At 49.5% G+C, this 24,878-nt stretch overlaps 1 protein-coding gene across 1 annotated transcript in view; it reads right to left on the reverse strand.

Annotated features, from left to right (window-relative positions):
- Positions 1-24,878, reverse strand: part of LOC117089164 (E1A-binding protein p400-like) — a 127,930-nt gene that overhangs the window by 43,616 nt on the left and 59,436 nt on the right. Inside the window, 15 exon segments of the mRNA XM_033220068.1 lie at positions 570-841; positions 1,317-1,411; positions 3,055-3,213; positions 4,891-5,055; positions 7,526-7,768; positions 8,632-8,801; positions 10,429-10,595; positions 11,085-11,271; positions 14,931-15,067; positions 15,181-15,355; positions 15,667-15,836; positions 17,210-17,346; positions 21,907-22,084; positions 22,483-22,673; positions 23,593-23,700. Of these exon segments, the coding sequence (XP_033075959.1) occupies positions 570-841; positions 1,317-1,411; positions 3,055-3,213; positions 4,891-5,055; positions 7,526-7,768; positions 8,632-8,801; positions 10,429-10,595; positions 11,085-11,271; positions 14,931-15,067; positions 15,181-15,355; positions 15,667-15,836; positions 17,210-17,346; positions 21,907-22,084; positions 22,483-22,673; positions 23,593-23,700 (2,554 nt within the window).

The following is a 24,878-nucleotide window of genomic DNA, read 5'->3' on the forward strand; positions in this document are numbered from 1 at the left end:
ACAGCTGCAAAGAAGGGAAGAAAACATGTCTGAAGCAGAGCCTGGAGACCGGGTCCAAGCAGGGAGTGGAACTGCAAACAGGGTGACGCGCTCTACTGAAACCAAGCTCAGTGAGAGCGGCCAGGTGCCCACCGTGCCCACCAGAGCTCGGATTTGCTCTCCATTAACGCATGTTCTGAGCTCAACTCCGGCACGTGTTTCTCATCATGTAACGTTCACTCACTCATGAGGATCTTTTAATGCAGTCATTGTTTTGAAAGAATCACATGGAGAAAGTCCTTAGCAACACAGTCATTTGTCCCCAGGCACAGTGTGAGCTCAGTGCTGTGGCTCTGCCCCAGGGCTGCCAACTTCCTTCAGAAGCCGTGCCTGGCACTGAGACCCAGACAATAAAACCATCTAATCCCAAAGCTGAAGACCTCAAAGTGTAACTTCAAAACAGACCGCTAAGGGACAGCGTGGGGAGAAGCCGATGGGAATAAGATGTGAACATCCGCGAGACAAGAAGGGGCCTTGCTGGGGCGCAACGCAGCCAGAGAGCACCGAAAAGGCCACGAGGTCTGCAGTACCTGTCAATAACATCCTGCAGAGACTCTCGACACTGACAAAGCGTCAACATCAGCTCACTTGGACTTTCTGAGGATGAAGTGTAACTGTGTGCTGGCCCAGCCTCCTTCTCACGACGGCCATCCAGGGACCCACGCCACAGTACCCTTCCATGGCCAGGCAGGGCACAAATCCTTAGCAAGTCTCTGCCATAGACTGGAGCTTGAGAACAGCGCCGCTCGTTGACCAAATAAATCTGATCCAGGCGCTCTTTCAAGAGTCTGGTCTTCTCCTCCTTTATCAAAAAGTGATGAAAAACAGTTACTTGAGAAATAGAATGACAAGTTACCATCTTCACCAAACCCCCTGGAATTTCCCACGTATGGGATCCACTTCAACATCCAAGGTCTTGTGTTACAGGAAATAGAGACTGAAATGAAGCCAAGAGCTACAGGAAATAAAAATGGAAAAGAAGCAGAGAGCACAAGCATTCTCTTCTTTGCCAAGATGGGAAGTATTTCTCAAGACACAAGTGAGTAATTCCGATGCCCAGGAAGACTTGCAGAAGGACATAAAAAATACAAAAAAAGATTTCGGCAGTCATAAGTCCAGTTTCGTTTCTTGTATTAGGAAATTTGTGTTTTAAAATAAGAATTCAGTAACATAACTTGAGGATTCACAGGAGCCTTTAAATATCACAACCAAACACAACAAGCAGCTCTTAAAGCCACTTGTCCACATGCATCAGGGTCTCAAGCTCAGGTACTTACCTGGGTTGGCCCTCCAATGGGAGAAGCTGGTTTGGAGGCCGTTCCAGGTTCTCCCACAGCCAAGGCATTCACCGCCACGCGGCCCGGAACGCCAACTACAAATGTATAAAGAAAGAGGTGAAAAGGAATGCCAAGTTCGCAGGATTTCATCTGCCACCAGCATGCTCCATGGAACCTCGCCCTCCACCAGCACACTCCGCAGAAAGTCATTCTGCAACAGCATGTACCCAGTGCCTCATCCTCCACCAGCACATGCCTGGAATGTGCACAGCTCAAACTTAAATGCTTTAGATCTGCCACGGAAGCACGTTGGCTCCCAGGCCATGACTGGAGCTGAATGGAGCCAGGAGTTTATCCCTTTCCTTTGGGAAGCACTCCAGAGCCACCCAGAAGCATCGCAGCATACATCCAAGGCCTTGGGTGCCCCATCACCATCAGCATGTGGCCACCTCCTAGCCCAGGGGACAGCCTGATGACTGTGAGGCCTCTGCCTGCCATGAGCATCCCAGCCCTGGCAGGACGTCCACCCAGTCCTCACGACTGCAACAGAGCAAGCCAGTGCCCGTTTCATATCCGTTCCCTGGAGCTGCTCCTGACATGACACCAGCTACCAGCCAGGGCCAACGAAGAAGGCAGAAGCCATGCCACTTAGTGCGGCAGACTTTCCTATAAAGATGTGGTCAAAGAGGTGTCTGAGTGCTGAAAAGGGGCCCAGGGGTTAAGAGTCACCTTAGGGGAAAACAAGGGGAGAGAGGCTGAGGTTGTCAGAACTCAGCACTTGGGGGTAGGGGTGTCTGGGCTCAGACCCTCAGGGTCTAGGACTCCAGTTGGTACTGGGGTCTCTGAAGCTGAGGAGGGCTTCCACAGGACAGTGACTCATCAGCCCACAAAGAAGGGTGCAGCAGCTGGTTCTGGAATCTCCAAGGTGTCTGGTTCTGGGGGTAGGGGCAAAACCTGGCAAGTGGAACTGTTGACCACGCTGGCATGCAGGACTGCTGCTGGGTGACGCTAACAGGACTGGAGAACAAGCCATGGCCCCTCCCCACTCCAGGCTCGCAGCCTCCTCTGATTCCTAACAGAGCCTAACAGGTTGGCAGTGGCCCACCCAACATCACTGCCCACTATGCAGAGGTGGGGCTGGAACTGAACGGACACCGCTCGGCCACCAGGACAAGGGCTCCATCCCCAGGAAAGAGCCTCACCCCTCTAGGCTCCCAGCTGCCTCCACGGGTCTTTGGGTTCCAGAGGACACACCACATCACGACAGAGCATGTCCAGGGAGACCCAGGGCCCAGGCAGGGGCAGAGTGAGGACTCAGAGGTGAAGCAGGTGGCGAGACAGGATGAGGAATGGCAGCTCGGGCCGGACAAAGAACCAGGCCCTGCGTGGGTGGCCGCACGGTCCCACTCCCAGGGGAGACTGAGCACACTGAATGTGTTGGCGATATACAAACACGCAAGATTTCTCATGATTCCAAATTTCTTGTGAGAACACAAACAAAACAAAACCCTAAGGACAGTGGAGGCTGGTTATATCCAACCAATACCTTTGAAAGCACAGGAAAAAGAAAATAAATCAGGCTGACACTATGACACATCTATAGAAATCAGAGATGGCTGCACACTAGACTGTGCTGTTCTGAGATACAGTCAAAGACACATGAATGCCTTCCACTCGCCTGAGATGGAAGAGAAGGAAGCTTCCAAGCCAAGTCTCCCTCCTGCTCAGAGCACCCTACCTTGTGGGGTCAAGGGTGCAGGGCTGGGACCGCCGGCCAGGGGCTTGCTTCCCAGGGCGCCGTGCACAGCGCCCGCCTGAGACACGGTCTGCATCACCACGGGGCCAGGGGCTCGAAGGTAGGGTTGCCCGGGGGCGGACACGATCTGGAGGACGCTGCCTGCAATCATAGGTCCGCTAGGTGTCAATAACAGGCACGTGTACATCACAGTCACACACTCCAGGCACTCCCAAACAGTATAAAATCAGTCGACAGACTGAAAATCAAATCTAAACAAACAAATCAATGCAAAGTTCAGTCACTGTGAGAAAAGTGGCAACCCATCACCAACAGTGGATGGCGACACACTAAGAGACAAGGTCTCTTGCTCAATGTCAAGAAAAGGCCATCTATGTACCCTCTGTCCCTTACGGAAGGTGTGTGACATACAGCCGCTGAGGACCTGCTGTGCTGTTCGAGGTACTGAGCTGGACATCCTCACTCCCAGATCACCACAGTCACTTCTGACAGCAGTCAAGGAGAATGAAGAAATGGAACAAAACCCTGTTTTTAGCCCAGATGCCTGTGGCTTTTCTGCTGCTTTTTAAGGAGGCTGCCACTTTGGATCTTGTATGACTACATCTTTCTGACTTCTTTTACTCTGGAGATAGCTTCCCATGTCATACTTGATGAAAACTGGCGGCCATCAGAGATGTTACCAATTGGCCCTGCCTCTGTGGGCCCAAAAAATGTTTTCAAAAAAAAAAAAAAAGGAAGTAAACCAAACTGAATCGTTTCTCTGTGGCAGGCCTTGTTCGGCGGAGATGTGTGTCTCTCTCCAAGGAGGTCAGTGGGCTCACCCCACTAATGAGAAAACGTTCCACCCTGACAAATACCACAGGCAGCGATCATGAGGAAAGCACTGGGGAGGGCGGTGGCTGAGGCTGCAGTCAGGGAAGGTGGGGGAAGGTGCCGACGGGGCTGCTGTGTGGGGGTGGGAGGGAGGCAGCCCCTAAGGCTGCTGTCGAGGAAGGAGGGGAAGGTGCCGCCGGGGCTGCTGTGTGGGGATGGGAGGGAGGCAGCCCCTAAGGCTGCTGTCGAGGAAGGAGGGGAAGGCGGCTGCCGGGGCTGCTGTGGGTGTTCCCTGAACCCTAAACTAAAACAGAGTGAGCTAATGATCCCACCACCAGGACAAGGTACCACTCAATTTCTCTCCCTCACTTTTTTTAAAGAGCAGTTACTATATAAACACACCTGCTCTTCACCAAAGATGTGGGCTTTGGGTCTGGGAGTTAAAATTAAGTCTGTTGATAGAAGAAAATGATTTCTCATACATAAAATTACTAATCCTGTGGTGTTTTGGGGAAAATTTGTCTCACACCTGTATTAGAAAGCAGCAAATATTTCTGTTATTTATCTATTATTTAGAGATGGGGGCCTCACTCTGTGATCAGGCTGGAGTGCAGTGGCACGATCTCGGCTCACTGCAGTTTCAACCTCTGGGGCTCAGGTGATCTTCCCACCTCAGCCTCCCGAGCAGCCTGGACCACAGGAGAGCACCACCACGCCTGGCCAAATATTTCTACTTTGATCTACAAAATACGAAACTCTCTTCAAAGGGTAGATGCTGGGAACAAACGTGCCTGTTGTTTGTCTGACACGCATCAAGCGCAGGCAGCCCAGTGGCTGATGAATGGCGTCTCGCTGGGCCGGTCCTCCGTGGACCATGAGACGCATCATTGGACACAGGGAAAAGCCTGAAGCGTAAATGCACGAAGCAGGCCTGCAGGCAGCAGAGCTCATGGTGAGGCGCTTTTGTCAATTTCGGCGTCAGTGCTCTCTCTTCCTTATCCTTACCTTGCAGCTGCAGCGGCTGGCCCGCCGTGAGCTGCCGGAGCTGGCTGTGCGACAGGGTGAACTTGCTGCCCTGGAACTGCAGTGTCACCGGCGTCTCCGGCTGAGCCACGCGGCTCTGTGGTCCTGCGATGGATGCCAGCTGAGCTATTTTCACTACCTCGCCACCTGTTGAAAAGGAGATGAAAAGGTGAATTCAGATCATTTTGGAAAAAATTTGGGTGTGTCATATTGACAATCATTTCTTGCATATAATGACCATCTATCATAAACTGAAGCACCACAGAAATGTTTATCAGGTAGTGTTTTCTACCACTTTTTAAAAATAATTATTTTCATTAAAAAGAGAAAACAAAATGTCAGATTTTAATGGTTAACTTTACTTAACCATAATTGGTAGGAATTTTAGATATCAGATATTGATAATATTAAGGAAGCTATTAAGGAACATTTTACTTTTCTACCCAAACAATAAAAAAGCAGCAAACATCAAAAACAGCAGAAATCATCTGCATGAAGTGGCTCATGACTGTAATCCCAGCACTTTGGGAGGCTGAGTTGGGTGGATCACATGAGGGCAGGAGTTCGAGACCAGCCTGGAAACAGGGTGAAAACCCATCTCTACTAGAAATGCAAAAAAAAAAAAAAAAATTTAGCTGAGGCATGGTGGCGGGCGCCTGTAATCTGAGCTACACAGGAGGCTGAACAGAAGAATCGCTTGAACCCGGGAGGCAGAGGTTGCAGTGAGCTGAGATTGGGCCATGTGCACTCCAGCCTGGGCAACAAGAGTGAAACTCCACCTCAAAAAAAAAAAAAAAAGCAGAAATTTATTTGTAACACACTTGGAAACTCACCCATGAACCCAAACTTTAGAGAACTTTATAAATGTGGAAAGTACCTGTCCAATTTAGCTCACAAAGAGAGACTGTATCTTCACAAATATAAAAAATAACTAGCTTCAATTACACCCATAACTCTCCAAAATCTAGGAATGTATTTTTATTTATTTTGTGAGAGACAGGGTCTGGCTATCAACTAAGCTGGAGTGTGGTAGCAGGATTACAGCTCACTGCAGCCTCAAACTCCTGGGTTCAAGCGATCTTCCCACCTCAGCCTCCCAGGTAGCTGGGACTACAGGTGTGAGCTACAGCATCTGTAAGATTTAGCAATGCCTCTAAATACATAAATAAATCACATACATAAAAAAATCTTTAAGATATAAAACTTCATACTAATTTGAATTAGACGGTAAAAGTCAATCTATAACATTCACTGTTTTTTTAAAAAAAGTAAAACTTAGCGTTGCTTAAAACACTTTTTTTGAAAAAATATAACTCAGACGTGGTCATATGCTCCCAACTCAAAAAGGTATTACCTTCCGGCTACAACTGAACAACAGGTTTAAAGATTTATTTCCCAATGGTTGATACTTGAGTCTAAATGTTCTTCCCAAGAAAATCCATGCCAGAATTATTAGTGATATGATAAAAAGAATAGTTAGTAAGAGACTAGAAAAACGTCTAGAGGTATCTTGCCCACAAAATAACTGTGAACAAGGAGGGGAAAATGGAAACAGAAGACAGAGATTTGTGCATAGAAGTGTCAATGTCCCAACAATCCTCCTTGCTCCATACACAGGTGAGAATCGACCCACAGGAAAAGCAGTTTTGCTCACTTTACAGATCTCCCAAAGAACAGCTCCTCTGGCAACCACCACCATGACTTTCATCCCACGCAAGACAGTGTCTAGTTTGATAAAGATGTAACATATGCAACTGCTTTCTCCCTTAGGGCAATTAACTAGGACAATTCCTCTTTATTTCTGGGCAATGGGAGAGAGAGAGACTTGTAAGGAAAGACAATTAGTTTGAACTCAGTGTCTCTCTGCATCACTCCCTCTCCCATCTCCATCTTTCCAGGAAGGCCTCCACACGATCTGGCTACACCAACGAAAGAAGCAGTTGAGGTGGCACTGGAGAAACAACATAATACTTTAAGTCAGGATAAATTCCACCACAGAATGAATAGGGTACTTGTAAGGTCTGAAAACATACTAATCCCACTGGACACAGCAAAATCATCTGTATTTAAAAAATTAATAACTGTGTTTTTTAAGTCATTAAATTGTTACAAGTTATCTTGATTGAGCAATTATTCATCCCAAGTTTAAGTTTGGTAACAGGCGAGAGATTAAAAAGAGCTCATGTTTTTTAGGAACCTAAAGCTCGTTCACATGACTGGCAAGGAAGCGACCTTAACCAAAGCAGTCGCCGTCACTCTAGGAGCATCTGCTCCCCAAGAGTGCACCTGTGTGGCTGGTGGAACAAGGCCAGGGCTAACGCTGGTAAGTGCCGACAACAGCACCAAAGCAGTGAGCGAGCGCAGCAGGAAAGCAGAGCTGGATGGCGGGGTCAGGAGAGAGAGCACAGACAGGAGAAGGCCGGATGCGGCCTCCGCAGAGGCGCTCCCTGCTAGACTCATGCCGGAGGTGGCTGCACTGGTGAGAGGCAGCGCTGGGCATGGGGCTGGGGAAAGACACAGGAGTGGACAGCAAGGCTCCTCCTACATCCCCGTGTTCTTAACACAACTCCTCTGGGGTAGAGAGATGGCAGAAACCTGGAAAGGTGAGGCCACTTACTAGGCAAGCGGGCCTGGGCCTGCGAGGTGAGCACCAGCCTCTGAGGCAGCGCGCTCTGCCCGGCCGCGTGCGAGGGGGCCTGGGGCTGGGGCGGGGGCTGGCCTGGGGTGGAGGCCTGTGCTGTGGTCTGGGCCCGCAGTTTCGCAGGATGGGCCGGGCTAGCGGCTGTGCTGGAGGCCGAGGCGGGCTGGTGTCGTGGAGCACTGGCGGAAGCCTGAGAGGTCTGAAACGGGGCTGCTGCTGCTGCAATCGATAAGGTTTGTTTGTGCAAAGCTGTTAGAGGTTCTTAATAAAATACAATATTTTAAACCGAATTTTAAAGAAATAAAATAAACATTTCACACTGTCTCTCAAATGAGAAGCCCCCTCTTAAGGAAAAAAAAAGGAGGGGCCATATAGTTTACAGAGTGAGAGAAACGTAATTTTACATGCTGCTAATCATCTTCACTTTGAGCTACAGTACTCTACGCGGTACATTTCTCAGAGTAAACAGAGACTGTTAGAAGTCAGCCCAACCAAACATTAGTATCAATTAGAAACTATTTCCTAAACACACAAAAAAAACATCAACAGAGCTTCCACTCATATTTCTATAGAGAACGCTGGCAACAATGCAGGTCTCCGCATTTATTTTTAGCTCAGAAAACCCGATGGACATGGTGTGGAGGGCCCCTTTGGCCACGTGGTGAACTACTACTTTTAACTATTTTGATGACCTTTTCTACTCTATCCTTCCTCAAAAGAATAATCAAGTTCAAGCGACAGCACAAAATACAATATGAGCAGACGTTCTCAGGAGTCTCCTAGACGACTGCACGCATGCACCTCTTGTCAACAGAAACAGCCTGCCCAGTGGCTGTCAGTATCAGATCAACACTTATTAACCTAGGAGTGAAATGTCTTCAATAGGGAAAACATCCATTACCAGCCATCAAAAAGTCTAAACTCATCAAGAGCTCAGCCAGGCGCCTTCAGAGAGCCGGCAGGTGGTGTCTACTCCCACTCAGGGGCGATGACCGTGTCCAGAGGCGCAAGAAGAAAGTGCCATGAACTTGTCCCACAAAAACCTCCGTAAGGCGGAGAGCAGACAACTACGTGACGTCTACCTTTTGCCTCCGGATTGGCAGAGAAGGTGGCGATGGGCGGCCGTCCTCGAAGCGGGCCCTGTGGAGCAGCCGAGGCCGTGGTGGGGGCTGCCGTCCGGGGCGGGTGAGCGCTGGGGAAAGCCACGGTGCGACCCTCGGGCTTCTGGCCATACTGCACAGGCTGAAACAACCTAGATGCCCGTTGGTCCAGGCAAGAAGACACAGAGCATCAGACCACAGAGAGAACAGGCCACCTCAAGGCGCCGGGGCTCACCGCTGCCCACAGGAAGCCAGCTGAGGGGCCAGTACCCAGAGAGCAGTTTACAGAGGGAAGGGAAAGACGCCTAAGTAGTATCCTAGGTAAGCTCCCCCTGAGCCCGGTAGCAGTGGCTAACAAGACTTAAGTACACCAAAGTGGTATGTTACATCCGCCCAGATATCTGGGAATACAAGGATGAAAGCTGTTTTAACTTTCACAACCGTATCAATGTAGATTAGAAAACAATGCATCTATTATAGCACAAGGGCTAAGGGGAGTGAGGAGAAACATCAACTTGACAAAAGTCTGATCAAGTGGCCGTACAAGTGATGGTTCACTGTTGCCTCAAACTCCTGGCTTCAAGCAATCCTCTTGCCTTAGTCTCTAAGTAGCTAGGAATACGGGTGTGCACCACCATGCCCGGATTGTATGATTTTTTTTGGAGAGATAGGGTCTCACTATGTTGCCCAGGCTGGTCTCCAACTCCTGGGCTCAAGCGATCCTGCCACCTTGGCTTCTGAAAGCATTGGGATTACAGGCGTGAGCCACGGTGCCCACTTTAAGCTGGGAACTATACTGGCCATTTTCAAAACTCCTATACAATGTAACGGGCAGAGATGACCATCAAAAGTCATTTTTAGGCTGGGCGTGTGGTCTCACACCTGTAATTCTAGCACTTTGGGGGACTGAGGCAGGAGGATTCCTTGAGCCCAAGAGTTCAAGACCAGCCTGGCAACAGAGTGAGACCCCTGTCTCTATTAAAAACTTTTATAAACTTTTTTGTAAAAAGCCATTTTAAAAAGACAGACTAGCACCCACTAGAATGGGTGCTGTTCATTTAACTGAGGGCTGCAGGCTCCCTGAGGAGCAGCCTGCTGGGTCGTGGCTCCTCAAGCTAAGCAGAAACCTCTGGTACTGACGAGGGGAGGGTGATCCACTCAACGTCCCAGTGAAGCCAAGTACAGAAGTGCCAACAAGAAAGACCTGTCTGCAGAACTGGCCCCTTCATCTCCAAATGCCTCTTTCCTTTCCTTTCCTTTTTAACCCAAGCATAGGATTTTGGATATTTCCAATTGCTAGATTTAGACTATGAGTCATTTATATCTTGTTTTAATCATCTAACGTGTCTGTCCCTCCCAGCCTCACGACACCGGCAAAAGCATCACTTCAGAGTCATTCACATGTCACTTGTAAGACAATGACATCACGGTGGGGGTGGAGCCCTCTGCCTGCCACACTCACGACACGTGTGGTCTGGCCACACCAGCCTCCACCACAGGAGGCACCAGGTTCAATGCAGCCCTGACACCCATCCTACCCTAAAACTGCCACGAAGACCATCAAGGAGGTTGCTGCTCAGGGAGGCAAGTTGTACTGCACCACACAGCCTAAAAGGCATCTGCACAGCCACGCGTACCACAGCCAAGGACATCAGCAAGGTCCCAAGAGCAGCAGATAACCCAACTACATTAGCAGCCTTCTTCCACCATGCATAGCCCTGGGTCAGCTGCGGGGACCCTGGGAGCCGACCCTCCCTGCTGCCTCTGGGTCGCACGCACCTGCTGGCCTTCAGCTTTGCTGCTGCTGGTCGGGCTGCTGGGGCTGCTGAAATGGAGATTTCCTCCATGAGTTTCCGTGGTATCTTTTTCTTAGACAGCAATTCTGCCTCGTGACGAGTGATTTTATTTTCTAAGCTGATGAGATCAAACATAGAAAGATCTGTTTCCTAGAAAGAAAAAGAAAAAAAGTCTTGCTGCATGAAGTGGCATAAAAAGCACCTAAGAATCAAAACTGATTTCCATGGCAGGGCCCTAACGTGGGCATCCAGACGCGCTCTCTCTAACGGCCGCTCGGCAAGCAGACCCTCCTCCACGCCAATACACAGGTGCTGTCATGCCCTTGGTGAAGTTCTACAGATGCACTGTGCATGCTCAGCTACTTCTCACAGTCCACAATCCACACGCCAAGAAACCCTGCCCTCTGCATCTTTCCACTCTGTGGGCCTGTCTCCCTCGGGTAAACTTCCGGAGGTGGAACACTCCGGCAAGGGGAGGCAAGCCATCAGTGCTGCTAGACAGTGCCATGTATCGCAGAGCTGCAATTGCAATTGCAGAAGAAGAGCTGGTTGAGAACCCATTTCCAAGAATGGTTTTATCTATAATGTGCCTGGAAAAGACATCCAACAGTGATTCCGCTTTCTGGATCCTCCACTTACCCTCCAGAAATCTCTCTCCAGTGCCTTCAGAATTAGAGATGCGGACGGATATTCCAGCGGCCCCGCCACGTAGGAAGAGCCTGGGTGCCGAGGTTCGACAAGCCCAGGGTGATTGCAGATGCGCTGCAGCCGCACAAGGATGCTCAGGACATTGACAAAGTGCCCGCTCTTCAAGGCCTCCTGAGTGCTGCCCGTGGAGGAAGAAGCATGAAGCATTCAATCCAAATGGCACATGGACATATTCCTACCCTCACGATCAACTGTCTCAACTCCAGAAAGGTGGGCAGAAGCAGATTTTTCTAGGTCCGTGTACTGAGTTAGACAGAGTGGCCATTCAGGTCCACGTCCCAGGCAGGGCCTTCTGCACTCGCTCGCCATCCCCGTTTATTTAGAGTGACACCACCCCACCAGAGCTGACCAGAGACACCCACTCCAGTTCATTCTCCATTCACAATCACAGCGAGTGCTCTCAAAGAGACGTGGGGGCAACCGAGGGGGAAAAGCAAAGTGAGGGGCAGGGTGAGCGCAGCAGAGCAAAGCCCCTCACACACCCGCTTGGCAGCTCTGACGCCTGGTCCTGCACTGGCCCTGCAGGCAGTCCGCAGGGGTAGACGAGGGCCCAGGTCCATGTCCTGTGCGTCTTACCACCCAGTGAAGGGGGCAGACAGAAGGACCCACAATGCACCCTGGGACCAGGGCTGGGCGGGAAATGGGACCGTGGTAGGGAGTAGCCCTCTGGCGTGAGCACAAAGCACCAGGCGGCCTGAGGGAGGAAACCGGGGTGACAGTGACAATAGGTAACTTGTCTGGAGAGAGATTCAGGAAGGAGATGGCAGACTCATGGGAAGAGAAGGGAGGAGAGAGCAATGGCAAATTTCCAACCCAAACAACTGGGTTGATGGTGGTGCACACCCTAAAACAGGAACACCAGGGAGGGAGCCAGGCTTGGGAAAACACAAGCTCAGTTCTGCCATGCTGGATGTGAGGAGCTCAAGGGTCAGCTCAAGCGCAGGTGACAGAAACCACCATGAGAGCAGCACAGAACCCAACCAGGGCCGGCACGGAGGCTCACGCCTGCAATCCCAGCACTTTGGGAGGCCAAGGTTGACAACAGCACGCACCACTGAACCCAACCAGGGCCAGCGTGGTGGCTCGCCTGCAATCCCAGCACTTTGGGAGGCCAAGGTGGGCGGATCACTAGAGGTCAGGGGTTCGAGACCAGCATGGCCAACATAGTAAAACCCCGTCTCTACTAAAAATGCAAAAAAAAATTAGCCAGCTGTGGTGGCGCAGGCCTGTAATCCCAGCAACTCGAGAGGCTGAGGCAGAAGAATCACTTGAACCTGGGAGGCAGAGGTTGCAGTGAGCTCAGATCGTGCCACTGAACTTCAGCCTAGGTAACAAGAGTGAGACTCCATCTCAAGAAAAGTTTAAAACAAAACAAAACAAAACAAAAAAACAAAACCAAAAACCCAAGCAGGAGGGCTCCACGGGGGAGCTGATGCCTGGAGTCCGGAGTCCCCACACAGCTAGGCACTGGCGCATGAGAAGCACACTGCATGAGGGCTGAGCAATGAGTGGAGACCGAAAACGGAGACAAGCATCGGGAGAGCTCCTGCGAGCCTGGCTCTGGAGAGCAGCGGTGGGAAGGAAAAAGAGGCCAGGGAAGGACTCACATGCACAAGGGCCGGGGCACAGCACATGCTTCAGAAAGAACGGCTGAGAAGATGGATGATTCGGGAGAAGGGATGGGACTTAAAGCCCACATGGAGGGGCTGATAACAGAAAGGGCAACTCGCCCTGGCCAACAGGAACCAGGAGAGGCCAGCACAAGTGCAGGGTGGTCTGGGCAGGTAGGGAGTCTGGTCTGGCAGCTCTGGAGCTCACGGTACAGAAACACGGGTGCCGCCCTCACAGCAGCGGGTGTGGCACAGTCCCTGCAAGAGGGAGGAGCTGACCAGGACAGGACGCTCCTGGACCACCCGAGGATCCCGTCGAGCACCGGACAGCGCCCCAAACACTTGTTTACCAGGTGCTCTAGGGGAGCGAGGCGTGCGCACACCTAAAGCACTGCAGCCTGATTTCACAGGCTCAGAAAGAAAGAGGAAAACGTGCATGAGAAGTCCGAGTGCCCTCCTGCCATTCCACCCGGGGAGCAGATGCCACACAGCCAGCCTGAGACCCGCAGAAGAAGACATGCTTTCCCGCTACAGGTCCCAGGGCCACCAGCCTCTCACACCTCAGATGACACTGCAACCCTGAAGGCAACCAACCATGCTGCGTGGGCACAACCCCAGAAGGGCACTGGGTCAGACTCCCCGAGATGGCCCCGTACACCGGGCGTGGTCAGCGTGACCTCCCTGACATGCTGGCCCAAACCCTGCCTACGCTGTGAGTCCTCTCTACTCAAACCACAACTAGTGTGTTACCAAAGCTGACACAGGCTGATTTCAGTATTCTACTGAAAAATCTGACACCAGAGCTTCAGCAATGTGGCAAAGCGTTTTCTGTCTACGCATACAAAGTTTCTACAATGCCTGGAGAGTCTCGCCACTAATGGCGTGGAGTGAGGTGCTGCTCCGCCGCCCCGCCTCTTGGAGAAAGGACGGTTGTACTGTGTCATTTGTGAAGGACTGAGAAATTCCACAGTCATCATGCACACTTACCTTCCCTCCTGAAATCTTCACTCACCAGGTTTAAGCTGCATTCACAGTCACCCTCCTCTCGAGGGTGCCCAGGCGCCACGTACACATGCACAGAACCCTGGCAAGCCCCTGAGTGCATGCCCTCGGGCTGCAGAGCAGAGGATGAGGCACAGAGAGGGAGACCCAGGACAAGGGGTGGGGGAGGGGTGTGTGTGTGGCTAACATGGCCTCAACCCTAGTCTCCGCAAACCACAGTCTGCTGTGCCCATGGCCACGGAGTGCACTCACACGATCGCCTGGCATCTGCTCCCGCCACAGCACCTCACCAGGGTCCCCATGTCGTCTCCCCACAAGGAGGGGAGCACATGAGCACATGGCTGGTGGAGGAGTGGGGTCGCTGATCCAGTGTGTCTGACTGTGGCCTGTGAGGGCACTGAGGTGGCATGGGGTAGGGGTAACCCTGCAGCACTGCCTCATAGCCACACCCCCAGCAGAGACTGAGTTGTGATGACTAAGCACAGATAAATTTCAAATACTCCAAAACTTGATTTCCAGGGTTTTTTGTGCTTCTTTCATCTAAACTCAGAAAACTGGGAAGCCAGACAGACCAAAACCATGCACATCTGACGACCTCAGAGGATCAAGGGGGGCCCCACACTGTGTCAACTCGAGGGGCACAGCTTCTGGCACCAGCGTGTCCCTGCCAGAGGCACAGCAGCCAGCCATCACATGGCGCGCGTTGCATGGCGCATTCCACCCCATGCGACACCCCGCTCACTGTGCCGCAGACAGCAGCGTGCCACCTCCTGTGGGCCACAGCCGACCCAAGTTCTGGGGCCTCCAGGCTGGCTGTGGGAAGGCGAGCTGCTCACTCATCGTCTCTCCCAGATGAATGGAAACTAAAATTCACAGAATTCTCTGGACAACACAGACAGCAGCACCAGGACACCACCCTACACGTGGGCAACTACACAGGAGTGGGGCTTCTGAGACAGGAAGTACAGCAGGGCCAGCATGAGCCTGAAACAGCTGGAAACACCTGAGGCCGCAGAGTCTGCTGCCCCCAAGAGGGCACTTCGGCCTCCAGCTCCAGACGCCCAATCCTTACAGAAAGGAGCTTTCTGCTGAGGCCACAGAAAGGGCCTCTGTCCCTCACAGGCAGGGACAGCAAAGGGGGCACATGCCCAGAGTCCACACTCACCCGGGTTGTAGGATAACATCCTCGTATAAGGCTTTTTGTCGGTTAGAAAGGCGACACTTCAAAACATGCTCATATTTCTTTGTCAGTTGCTTTTCCACATCTCTCTTAGTTCTCCTCAAAATAAATGGCTGTGTCACCTGAAAATAAAAAACTGTTTACTGTTTTCTTTCCAAAAATGCTGCTGTAACACGTTTACAATGAGGCATACACATGTTTAATCACTGAGCTGAAATGGCAGAGCCCAACCTACCCTGTGTAACCTTATGACCACCTTATGGTAGTAATCCTGGCTCTCTTCACTGGGGGCCCTCAGAGGGGAGCTCAGGTAGGGTCTGGAGATCCCTGGGACCAGGAAGTGCACCATGGTCCAGAGCTCCAGGAAGGTATTGTGCAGCGGCGAGTCGATCAGAAGCAGGCGCTGTTGGCTGCAAACAGGACAAGAGACAACACTGGAATTCTACAGCCACGGGGCTGGATGCAGCAGCGTCTTCACTGACAATGTGTGAGAAAAGGGACAGTTATTTGACACTGTGAATGTCAACGTGCGCATGACTGAAAAGGGGGGCTGCATTGACCCAGTTCTGGGGCTTTCTGGCCCACGTGCTGGGATGAAGATGAAAAGCAATTCTCTAGCTCAAAGGCCATTTTTTGTGTCTGCAATTACGCAGATTTCTTCAAGAGAACCTTTTACATCAACAGCAAAGAACACTCAATGACAAGCACGTAACACACAGACCTCTGCAGGGTGAAAACCGCTTCCCAGTGCCTCTCGGTCATGCCTTTCACACGCTGCATCTCATCAATGACCAGACACTTCCAGCGCACTCGTGTGAAGGCGGTGAAGCCCCGGAAGAACTGCGTGTAGGACGTGATGCAGACGTGGAAGCTGTTGGGTTCGGCCCACTCCTGCAGCACAGAGAGGATGGCTCAGTGCCTTCGCACTCCACTGTCTTCCAAAACCACCTTGAGGACACACGCTTCCCAAAGCTCTCCACCCAGTGACTCCGTTCCCACCTATAATTCTACTCGCTTTTTTAAATAACTTGCTATTACCGCACAGAAAATGGCTGCATTTATGTTTTTATCTCTTCCTCTAGGGGTCTAAAGCAGTTTCGTTGACAAATTAAGAAGCTATTCTGCAGGCGCTGACAATTACCATTTGGAAAATACTGAGATTATAGCAGAGGATCCTGAAGCAGGGCGAGCTCTTCTAGTATCTAATCAAAACAAGGGGAAGTGTGCTCAGAAAAATAAGAGATGTCAACATCTGTATTGCAACTGACTGCATTATACGCTTTCTCAAAACAAACTAAAAGCCAGACACAGTACTATGGCTTGAATGTGTTCCCTCCAAAATTCATGTTGAAATCTAACGCCCACGGTGGTAGTATTAAGAAGTGGACACTTCCCTGCTCTCAAGGATGAACTTGTGCAGTACGAAAGGGCTGGAGGGAACCAGCTTGGAGCCTTCTGCCCTTCCATCCCTTCCGCCATGTGCCCTCCAAAACATGCAGCAGCAAGGCCCTATCTGGGATGCGGAAACCAGGCCCTCACCAGACACTAAATCTGCTGGCATCTGTATCTTGGACTTCACAGCCTCCAGAACCGTGAGAAATAAATGTCTATACTTATAAATTACCCAGTCTGTGATATTTTGTAATAACACCAAAAACAGACTAAAATAGTAAAAAAGAAAATACTACTGAAAGCTCACTTTTTCAGTAAACACTACTCAACACAATGTCTAATGGTCCAAAATGTTCTACTCAATGGAAAACTGTGATGAATCTACCTTTAGTGACCTAGTACTAGAAACTATAGGGCAGAGAAAAATTTTTAGTAAGTTAAAATTTGTTCCAGAAACGTTATCTATTAGGCATGTTGTGCAAATGTTTCTATGGGTTTTAAATTCAGATCTGGCGGCACCCAGCTTCTCCTCTGTGCCCGTGGAAGTCAGCAGGGCCTCCAGGGAAAAGTGCCGCACTGCCCCAGAGAAGACCATTTCCGGAGGAAACTGTCCCACTTTCTGGGCAATGACACTGAGCTCTGTGCACACCTGGGCCTGCGAGTGTGGGGCCTGTGGGGCCCTTCTCGCAGGGAATGGCCAGGCCGAGGCGGTATTGTCTATGCTTTCAAGGGGAACAACATAAAGTTTTGTTAACTCATGAATGAGTGATTTTTAATAATTACATTAGTAAGTATGTCTTCACATTTTTTAATGTGTCTTTTATAAAAATTAAGATGGCTTTCTGTTTAGCTTTATGTTTAAAAAAAAATACCTGTCTCTTTGCTTTGAGTTCTCTGTGGCTGCCAATATATGAGAGGATTTTGAGCCCGGGACACCAACGTTTCAATTCAAGCTCCCACTTGAGTATGTTACAACTTCTCACAACAACAAGATGGGGGCCCCAATTACCTACAAAGGAAAAAACAGAATTTTCCACGTCAAAGTATCTGTCATGTCCAGGCACCTAGCACTGTGTCTGACCAGAGATGCTTCCTCAGTATGAGTATGTGTGACATGAACCACCACACGACTGAGGCAGACTTGGGGGAAACAAGTGCATTCATCTGGAGCCAGCACACCGCCCAGAAGCTGCTCCTTGGCCCCCAGGGTGCTGCTGCACAAGCAACAAGCCTGGCTCAGAGGAGACCTCAGTAGACACACACTGAATGAGCAGTCCCAAGAACACCCTGGTGTTCATTCAAACCACCGTGAGCTCCTCCAAGAGTCCGGAGGAACGAGCAACACTTAGAAAGCAGACTCACAGACGAAGAGAGCCCCAGACCCTGCTCAAGTCCTTCCCACAAGCCAGGCGACCATGCAGCAGGCGTCTAAATTGTGTTTTGTCAGCCAAGGGTTTGTGCCCATCACTGCTTCCCAAGCTTTAGTTAGGGCACATCCAAACCATCCTAAAATACATTGTTTTCCTTCTTCAGAAAACTATGATTTTTTTTTTTAAGATGGAGTTTTGCTCGTCACCCAGGCTGGAGTCCAACGGCACAATCTCGGCTCACTGCAACCTCTGCCTCCCAGGTTCAAGCGATTCTCCTACCTCAGCCTCCTGTGTAACTGGGATTAGAAGCGCACGCCACCATGTCCAGCTAATTTTTGTATTTTTAGTAGAGATGGGGTGTCACCATGTTGGCCAGGCTGGTCTCAAACTCCTGACCTCAGGTGACCCACCTGCCTTGCCCTCCCAAAGTGCTGGGATTAGAGGCAAGAGCCACTGAGCCTGGCGAGAAAACTAAGGTTTTTAAAGATTATTAGAGGAATACAAATGAATTTCAACTTCTGTGCTATAAATGAAGCATAAACCAGGTTACAAGACAGACTTAGTAGACTTTAAACAAGTATTTACAACACATCCATCTACAGCCATTACTGCTAATATGCAAAGCATTCCTGCTGATCCTGGAAAAGAACCACCCAATAGAAAAATAAACAAAGGATATGAACAGAAATGTCACAAAGAAAAAAATATAACAGGACAATAAACTCTTTAAAAGACACAACCGGCTGGGCGCGGAGGCGTGACCTGTAATCACAGCACTTTTGGAGGCTGAGGCAGGCAGATCACGAGGTCAGGAATTCAAGACCAGCATGACCAATATGGTGAAACCCCGTCTCTACTAAAAATACAAACATTAGCTGCGCATGGTGGTGTGCGCCTGTAATCCCAAATACTCAGGAGGCTGAGGCAGGCTTGAACCTGGGAGGCGGAGGTTGCAGTGAGCTGAGATCATGCCACTGCAATTCATCCAGCCTGGGCAACAAAGCAAAACTCCACCTCAAAAAAAAAAAAAAAAAAAAAAAAAGACACAACTCAAGGAGTAAGTAAACACAAATCAAATCCAGATGGTATTTTAAACCCCAGTGAAAAATAAGATTAAAAAAAGAAGAAGAAGAAAAGAAAAGCTGGCTAGGCACAGTGGCTCACAGCTGTAATCTCTATAATCCCAGCACTTTGGGAAGCCAAGACAATCTCTGTAATCCCAACACTTTGGGAAGCCAAGACAGGAGGATCTTTTGAGGCCAGGAGTTCGAGACCAGCCTGGGTAACATAGTAAGACCTCACCTCTTCCAAAAAATAAAAAAAAATTAGCCAGGCACGGTGGCTCACGCCTGTAATTCCAACACTTTGGGAGGCTGAGGCGGGCAGATCACGAGGTCAGGAGAACGAAACCATCCTGGCTGACACAGTGAAACCCCGTCTCTACTAAAAATACAAAAAATTAGCCGGGCGAGGTGCCAGGTGCCTGTAGTCCCAGCTACTCGGGAGGCTGAGGCAGGAGAATGGCATAACCCGGAAGGAGGAGCTTGCAGTGAGTTGAGATCACGCCACCACACTCCAGCCCGGGCAACAGAGGGAGACTCCATCTCAAAAAAAAAAAAAAATTAGCCAGGTATGGTGGCATACACCTGTACTCCCAGCTACTTGGGAAGCTGAGGCAGGAGGATCAATCACTTGAGCCCAGGAGGCTGAGGCTTCAGTGAGCCAGGATCACACCACTGCTCTCTAGCCTGGGCAGACACCTGTACCAGCACCTGCACTGATGCAGACCACACACTAAGGCAAAGCCACATCAGCTCCAGTGCTTGCTAGGCCTCTATCGTGGTTGACCCCAATCTTTCTATACTCATCCCCCACCGTCCCCTCACACCCTCTTGCCCTCACACTGGCCTCGGTGCTGTTCCTGGATGTCAGCTGCACTTGCAGCCCCCACCCGCAGTGCCCCATCTCCCTGAGACCTTGCTCCAACTGGCCAGGATCCTGTCACTATGCTGGGTCATCAGTCCATTTCAAGGTTCATCTGTACCAGTGTGGGGTTCCTGAAAGCAGAGCTGCACCCTCAGGACCTAGAAAAGTGCCTGGGGTCTGTGACAGCCATCACGTAAGGAGCAGATGAATGAATGCTGAATGATTCACTCATCTATTCAACTGACAAAATACAATCCCCTAGTTTTAGAAGCACAGGCTACTTTCAGGCTGGGCATAATGGCTCATGCCTGTAATCCCACCACTTTGGGCAGCCAAGGCAGGCAGATTGCTTGAGCCCAGGAGTTCAAGACCAGCCTGGCAACATGGCAAAACCCTATCTCTATCAAAAATACAAAAATTAGCCAGTTTTTTGTTCAGTCACAGCGATCTTCCCACCTGAGCCTCCTAAGGAGGGCTCAGGTGGGAGGATGACTTGCGTCTGGGAAGTCAGGGCTGCAGTGAGCCCTGATCATGCCACTCCAATCCAGCCTGGGCAACAGTGCCTTAAAAAAAAAAAAAAAAAAGAGCCAGGCATGGTGGCTCATGCCTGTAATCCCAGCACTCCGGGAGGCTGAGGTGGGTGGATCACTTGAGCTCAGGGGTTCCAGACCAGCCCGGGCAACATGATGAAACCCTGTCTCTACCAAAAATTTTTTAAAAATTAGCCGGGCATGGTGGCAAGTGCTTGTAGTCCCAGCTACTTGCGAGGCTGAGGAAGGAGAATCACTTGAACCCAGAAGGCGGAGGTTGCAGTGAGCCGAGATCACACCATTACACCCCAGCCTGGGCAACGAGAGTGAAACTCCATCTCAAAAAAAAAAAAAAAAGAACCCTCTCCGGAGGTGAAGGGACCCTCAGCCCTGCCTCTCTCTCCTTAAACTACTTGGACTGAGACCCCCACTGCAATTCCACTGTGTTCCATTTCTTTTCACACAGCCTTCAGTCAGAGCACCCATGGGGTCATCACTTCCCTAAGCTGACCCTCCTAATTTAAACATGTCCAACTTTTTTTTTTTTTTTTTTTTTTTTGAGACAGAGTCTCGCTCTGTCACCGGGCTGGAGCGCAGTGGCTGGATCTCAGCTCACTGCAAGCTCCGTCTCCCGGGTTCACGCCATTCTCCTGCCTCAGCCTCCCGAGTAGCTGGGACTACCGGCGCCCGCCACCTCGCCCGGCTAGTTTTTTGTATTTTTTAGTAGAGACGGGGTTCCACGGTGTTAGCCGGGATGGTCTCCATCTCCTGACCTTGTGATCCGCCCGTCTCGGCCTCCCAAAGTGCTGGGATGACAGGCTTGAGCCACCGCGCCCGGCCTGTCTTTACTTTCAAAGCTCAAATGTGAAGACGAGGCCACGTCCCCTCTTCTCTGCAGGAATAGCAAAGCCTGCTTTAAGTCTGGAACATACAGTGGGAACCACATTCCAAGATGTTTACTGAACACTTCTCTTACAAGAGCAAGAACAGTGAAACCTTGTCCTGTGTTAGAGACACAAGTCACACCTTCTTCTGCAGCTAGGCACAGAGCAGGAGACTAAGGTGGGCACCTGACCTAAAAGCCAAGAGAGGAAGCGGAGTGAACAGGGAGCTGACTCTAAAGACTGGAAAGGAGGCCAGAGGGCCTACACAAGCTGTGTGCCAGTCAGAAGTGTCAAGAGGGTGAAGAACCAGGTGGGGCTGCCATGCAGAGGCTGAGCCCACACAGGGTACCCAGGCCCGTTCCCTAAGGAACCCAAGCAGTGGATCGGAAACGCTGCCCCACTGACAGGTAAAATCCAGCAAGAGGGACGAGGGGAGGCGTGCACATAGTAACACAGAAAGGATACAGTGAGCCAGGATGCGTGCCACAAACCACCCCACGCAGCTGAGAGCCCAACAGCGGGGTTCATGCCAGTCTAGAAGCAGCAAGGGAAGTGGACCACCTGCTCTGCTGCCTACACACTGCACGGTGACCTGACCCTGGAGTCACAAGGTTCAGTCATAGCCTGATGAGTCTCTGCATTGTATTAGATTTTCACTAATAGTTACTGTATGTTAACTGTGAACTAGTTTTTTATTCCTTCATAGAATGAATACTTCTGAGCCTCAATTTGCTCAGGTCAAAGGACAGAAGCAAAGAAGTAGATAAGACGGCCAAGTCCCCACACTCCCATCAAACACACTGGCCTACGGGTAAGTCTTAGCAAATAGGTATTATTCAAAAAACTAGCAAACTCTTACCTTCGTTACAAGCTAGGTGGGCAAAAAAAGCAATGATCTGCACTGTTTTACCCAGTCCAGCTTCATCTGCCAATATGCCATTGAGATTCTTCCTGTAGAGCTTGGCCAGCCAGTCCAGGCCAATCTTCTGATAATCTCTGAGAGCCCCGTACAATAGAGGCGGAGCATTAAACTTGACCTGCAGCGATGAACAGATCAAAGAGTGGCTGCTGGTCAAAACAATCACCCAAACTTTTTCTAAAAACTGAAACCAACAGTCACACCATAAACCGATTAGAAAGCCACGAAAATTATCTACAGAAAACAGGAAGAGGAAGAATTGCTTCTTTTGGAGACCAAGTCTCGCTATGTCACCCAAGCTGGTCTTCAACACCTGAACATCTGGGCTGAAGCAATCCTCCTGCCTCACCCTCCTGAGTAGCTGGGACTACAGGCACATGAAGAATTGCTTTTTCTGACAACTCTGCAGTTGGGATAGAGCACTTCACTGGGAAGAGGAAAAGCTTTTCTCATGACTAAGCTATGCGCTCTGTCTCTCAAAGGCCCATCCTACACTTGAAAAGCTCAGTGCCTCACCGAGGTTGTGACCCGAGCACTGCCCTTGGGCAGGATGGCTTCAGCCACCGCAGTGACGTCCGCAATATCCTTGGCATTTGGCTTCCCAACATTCATCCTCTCGGCAGCTTTGAACTGATCCATGATGAAAAGTGAGTCAATGAGAACCAAGTCCTTGCGACTCTCCCTGTCGCCTGGACAGTCATCCGCATCTGTAACGACAATAAAACAGAGAAGTGGGGGCTGCGGAAAGGGCTTTATACATTTAAACCTTTTTTTAAAACAGGAAAAAGTTTATAGAATCCAACTACTTCAAATACAGAATTAGGCTGTAACTTTTTATTTGTAATTCAAAATATCTAACAATGCTATCTGGATAAATGGGTGAGAACTCTTATGAAACTATCAAACCAAGGACCATTCCGGAAAGCACTCCAAGAGTATAATTTGCCCCAAATAGTCTGGTATTTTGGAAAATGTCTCCATAGCAATCAGGAGCTGGTATCACAGAGAGATACATGTAGGTGTTTCAGGGTTTAGGGATCTCCCCTCTATCACCAACAAACAAAAAAGCAGAATGCTTTCCCAAATGTGGGAAACCGGGAGGAGACCAAACCCGCCACTCCTTCCTCTGGTCCTGCTAGCAGTGCGGGGTCGGGAAAGGCCTGATCTTCCCAGGGCTCGTGTGGGCCCCTCCCCAACTTGTATGCAGGATTCTAACTGTCCCAAGAACAGGAATGAGAGCAGGAAAGGCAGACCTTTTCTGGTATGCTCTGTGCATCTGTTTAGAAAGTCTAATAAGTAAAATAAACTACCCAAAACTGATGTGTTAAACAAACAGCACAGCCTGAATAAACATGCTATCTAGGTCCATAAAACAATGATGTCTATAAATCTAGAGAAAAATATTTTACTTCACAACATGATCAAGTGTTCCAATAGCTGTGCCAGGTTAATAAAGGCACAGAATGTAACAAAATTCTATTCAACATAAAGATACTTATTAAATATTTCTAATTTTTTATTTTATCAAACTAAAAGAAATTTTCTAAATCTTATTTTAAGTCTTTGTCTGCAAGTATTCCGGCTTCTGCTTTTAACCCTGAATTCTTCCAAAGGCTGGTAGCGCACCTTCCTCTCCGCTCGTGTCCTCCCCATCAGGCTTCGGCCGGGGCCACTGAGAACTCGGCAGGAAGGCGCCTTCGTACAGCTTCATCAGGTCCAGGAGGGGCAGCTCAGCTGCAGAGGGTTGCAGGCAGAAGGGCTGTTACTTTATAACAACTGTCATTTGAATTGGGAAGGAGCAGCTGCCAGGAAACCACAGTAAGAAGGGCAAGGGGTTTCCTCTCATATGTATTCCTTTTTCCGGCTTTAGATCACTCCTTGGAAAAAGATTACATTGTCTAAAAGCACACTTGTTTTTTCTAAAAAGTAAAATGGTTGCCCATTACTGATAAAAGGTGCAAACTATTTCGTTGGGGCATGCAAGGGGAATGACGAGAAATTACTCAGTAGGCGCAACACGCATTTGGGTCATGACATATCAGAGACCCAGACTTCACCACTACACAGTACAGCCAGGAGGCAGCACTGAACTTGCACCCCTGAAATTTATGCAAATTTAAAAATGTATAAAATATTTTCTCTATAAAGATGAGAATCTTTGAAAGAAACTCAACCGTATTCACAAAAGATTTAAAATACCTGAAATAATCTAAATGAACAGGCTGGGCGCGGTGGCTCAAGCCTGTAATCCCAGCACTTTGGGAGGCCGAGACGGGCAGATCACGAGGTCAGGAGATCGAGACCATTCTGGCTAACACGGTGAAACCCTGTCTCTACTAAAAAATACAAAAAACTAGCCGGGAGTGATGGCAGGCGCCTGTAGTCCCAGCTACTCGGGAGGCTGAGGCAGGAGAATGGTGTAAACCCAGGAGGCGGAGCTTGCAGTGAGCTGAGATCCAGCCACTGCACTCCATCCAGCCTGAGCAGCAGAGCGAGACTCCGTCTCAAAAAAAAAATAAAATAAAATAAAAATAAATGAACAGTAACAGTATAGACGAATAAATAAAAATGTAAAAAATGAACACCACTGATAGGAAATAACTGATGAAGAAGATATATAAAAATATAAAACATCAAAGTAAAAAATAAAAAGCAAAAATGTTAAAAAGTATGATAAAACATAGTTAGGCTTTTTTAAAAAAACACTCACCCTAATTGCTTAAAAAAAATACCACACATTAAATCCCCAATCACAATGGGCAAAGGATATGAAGCTGTTACATACACAAAAGTATAAAGGGCAATGAAATACTTATTCATTGATCATCCCTGGAAATCAGTGCACAATGTGTTTCGTATCGAATTATCAACCATCTTAAAATCATAACACTGGGAAACTGTTATGAATTAGG

Source organism: Trachypithecus francoisi, unplaced genomic scaffold (assembly GCF_009764315.1).
Source record: "Trachypithecus francoisi isolate TF-2019V2 unplaced genomic scaffold, Tfra_2.0 Lachesis_group11, whole genome shotgun sequence".
Lineage (NCBI taxonomy): Eukaryota > Metazoa > Chordata > Mammalia > Primates > Cercopithecidae > Trachypithecus > Trachypithecus francoisi.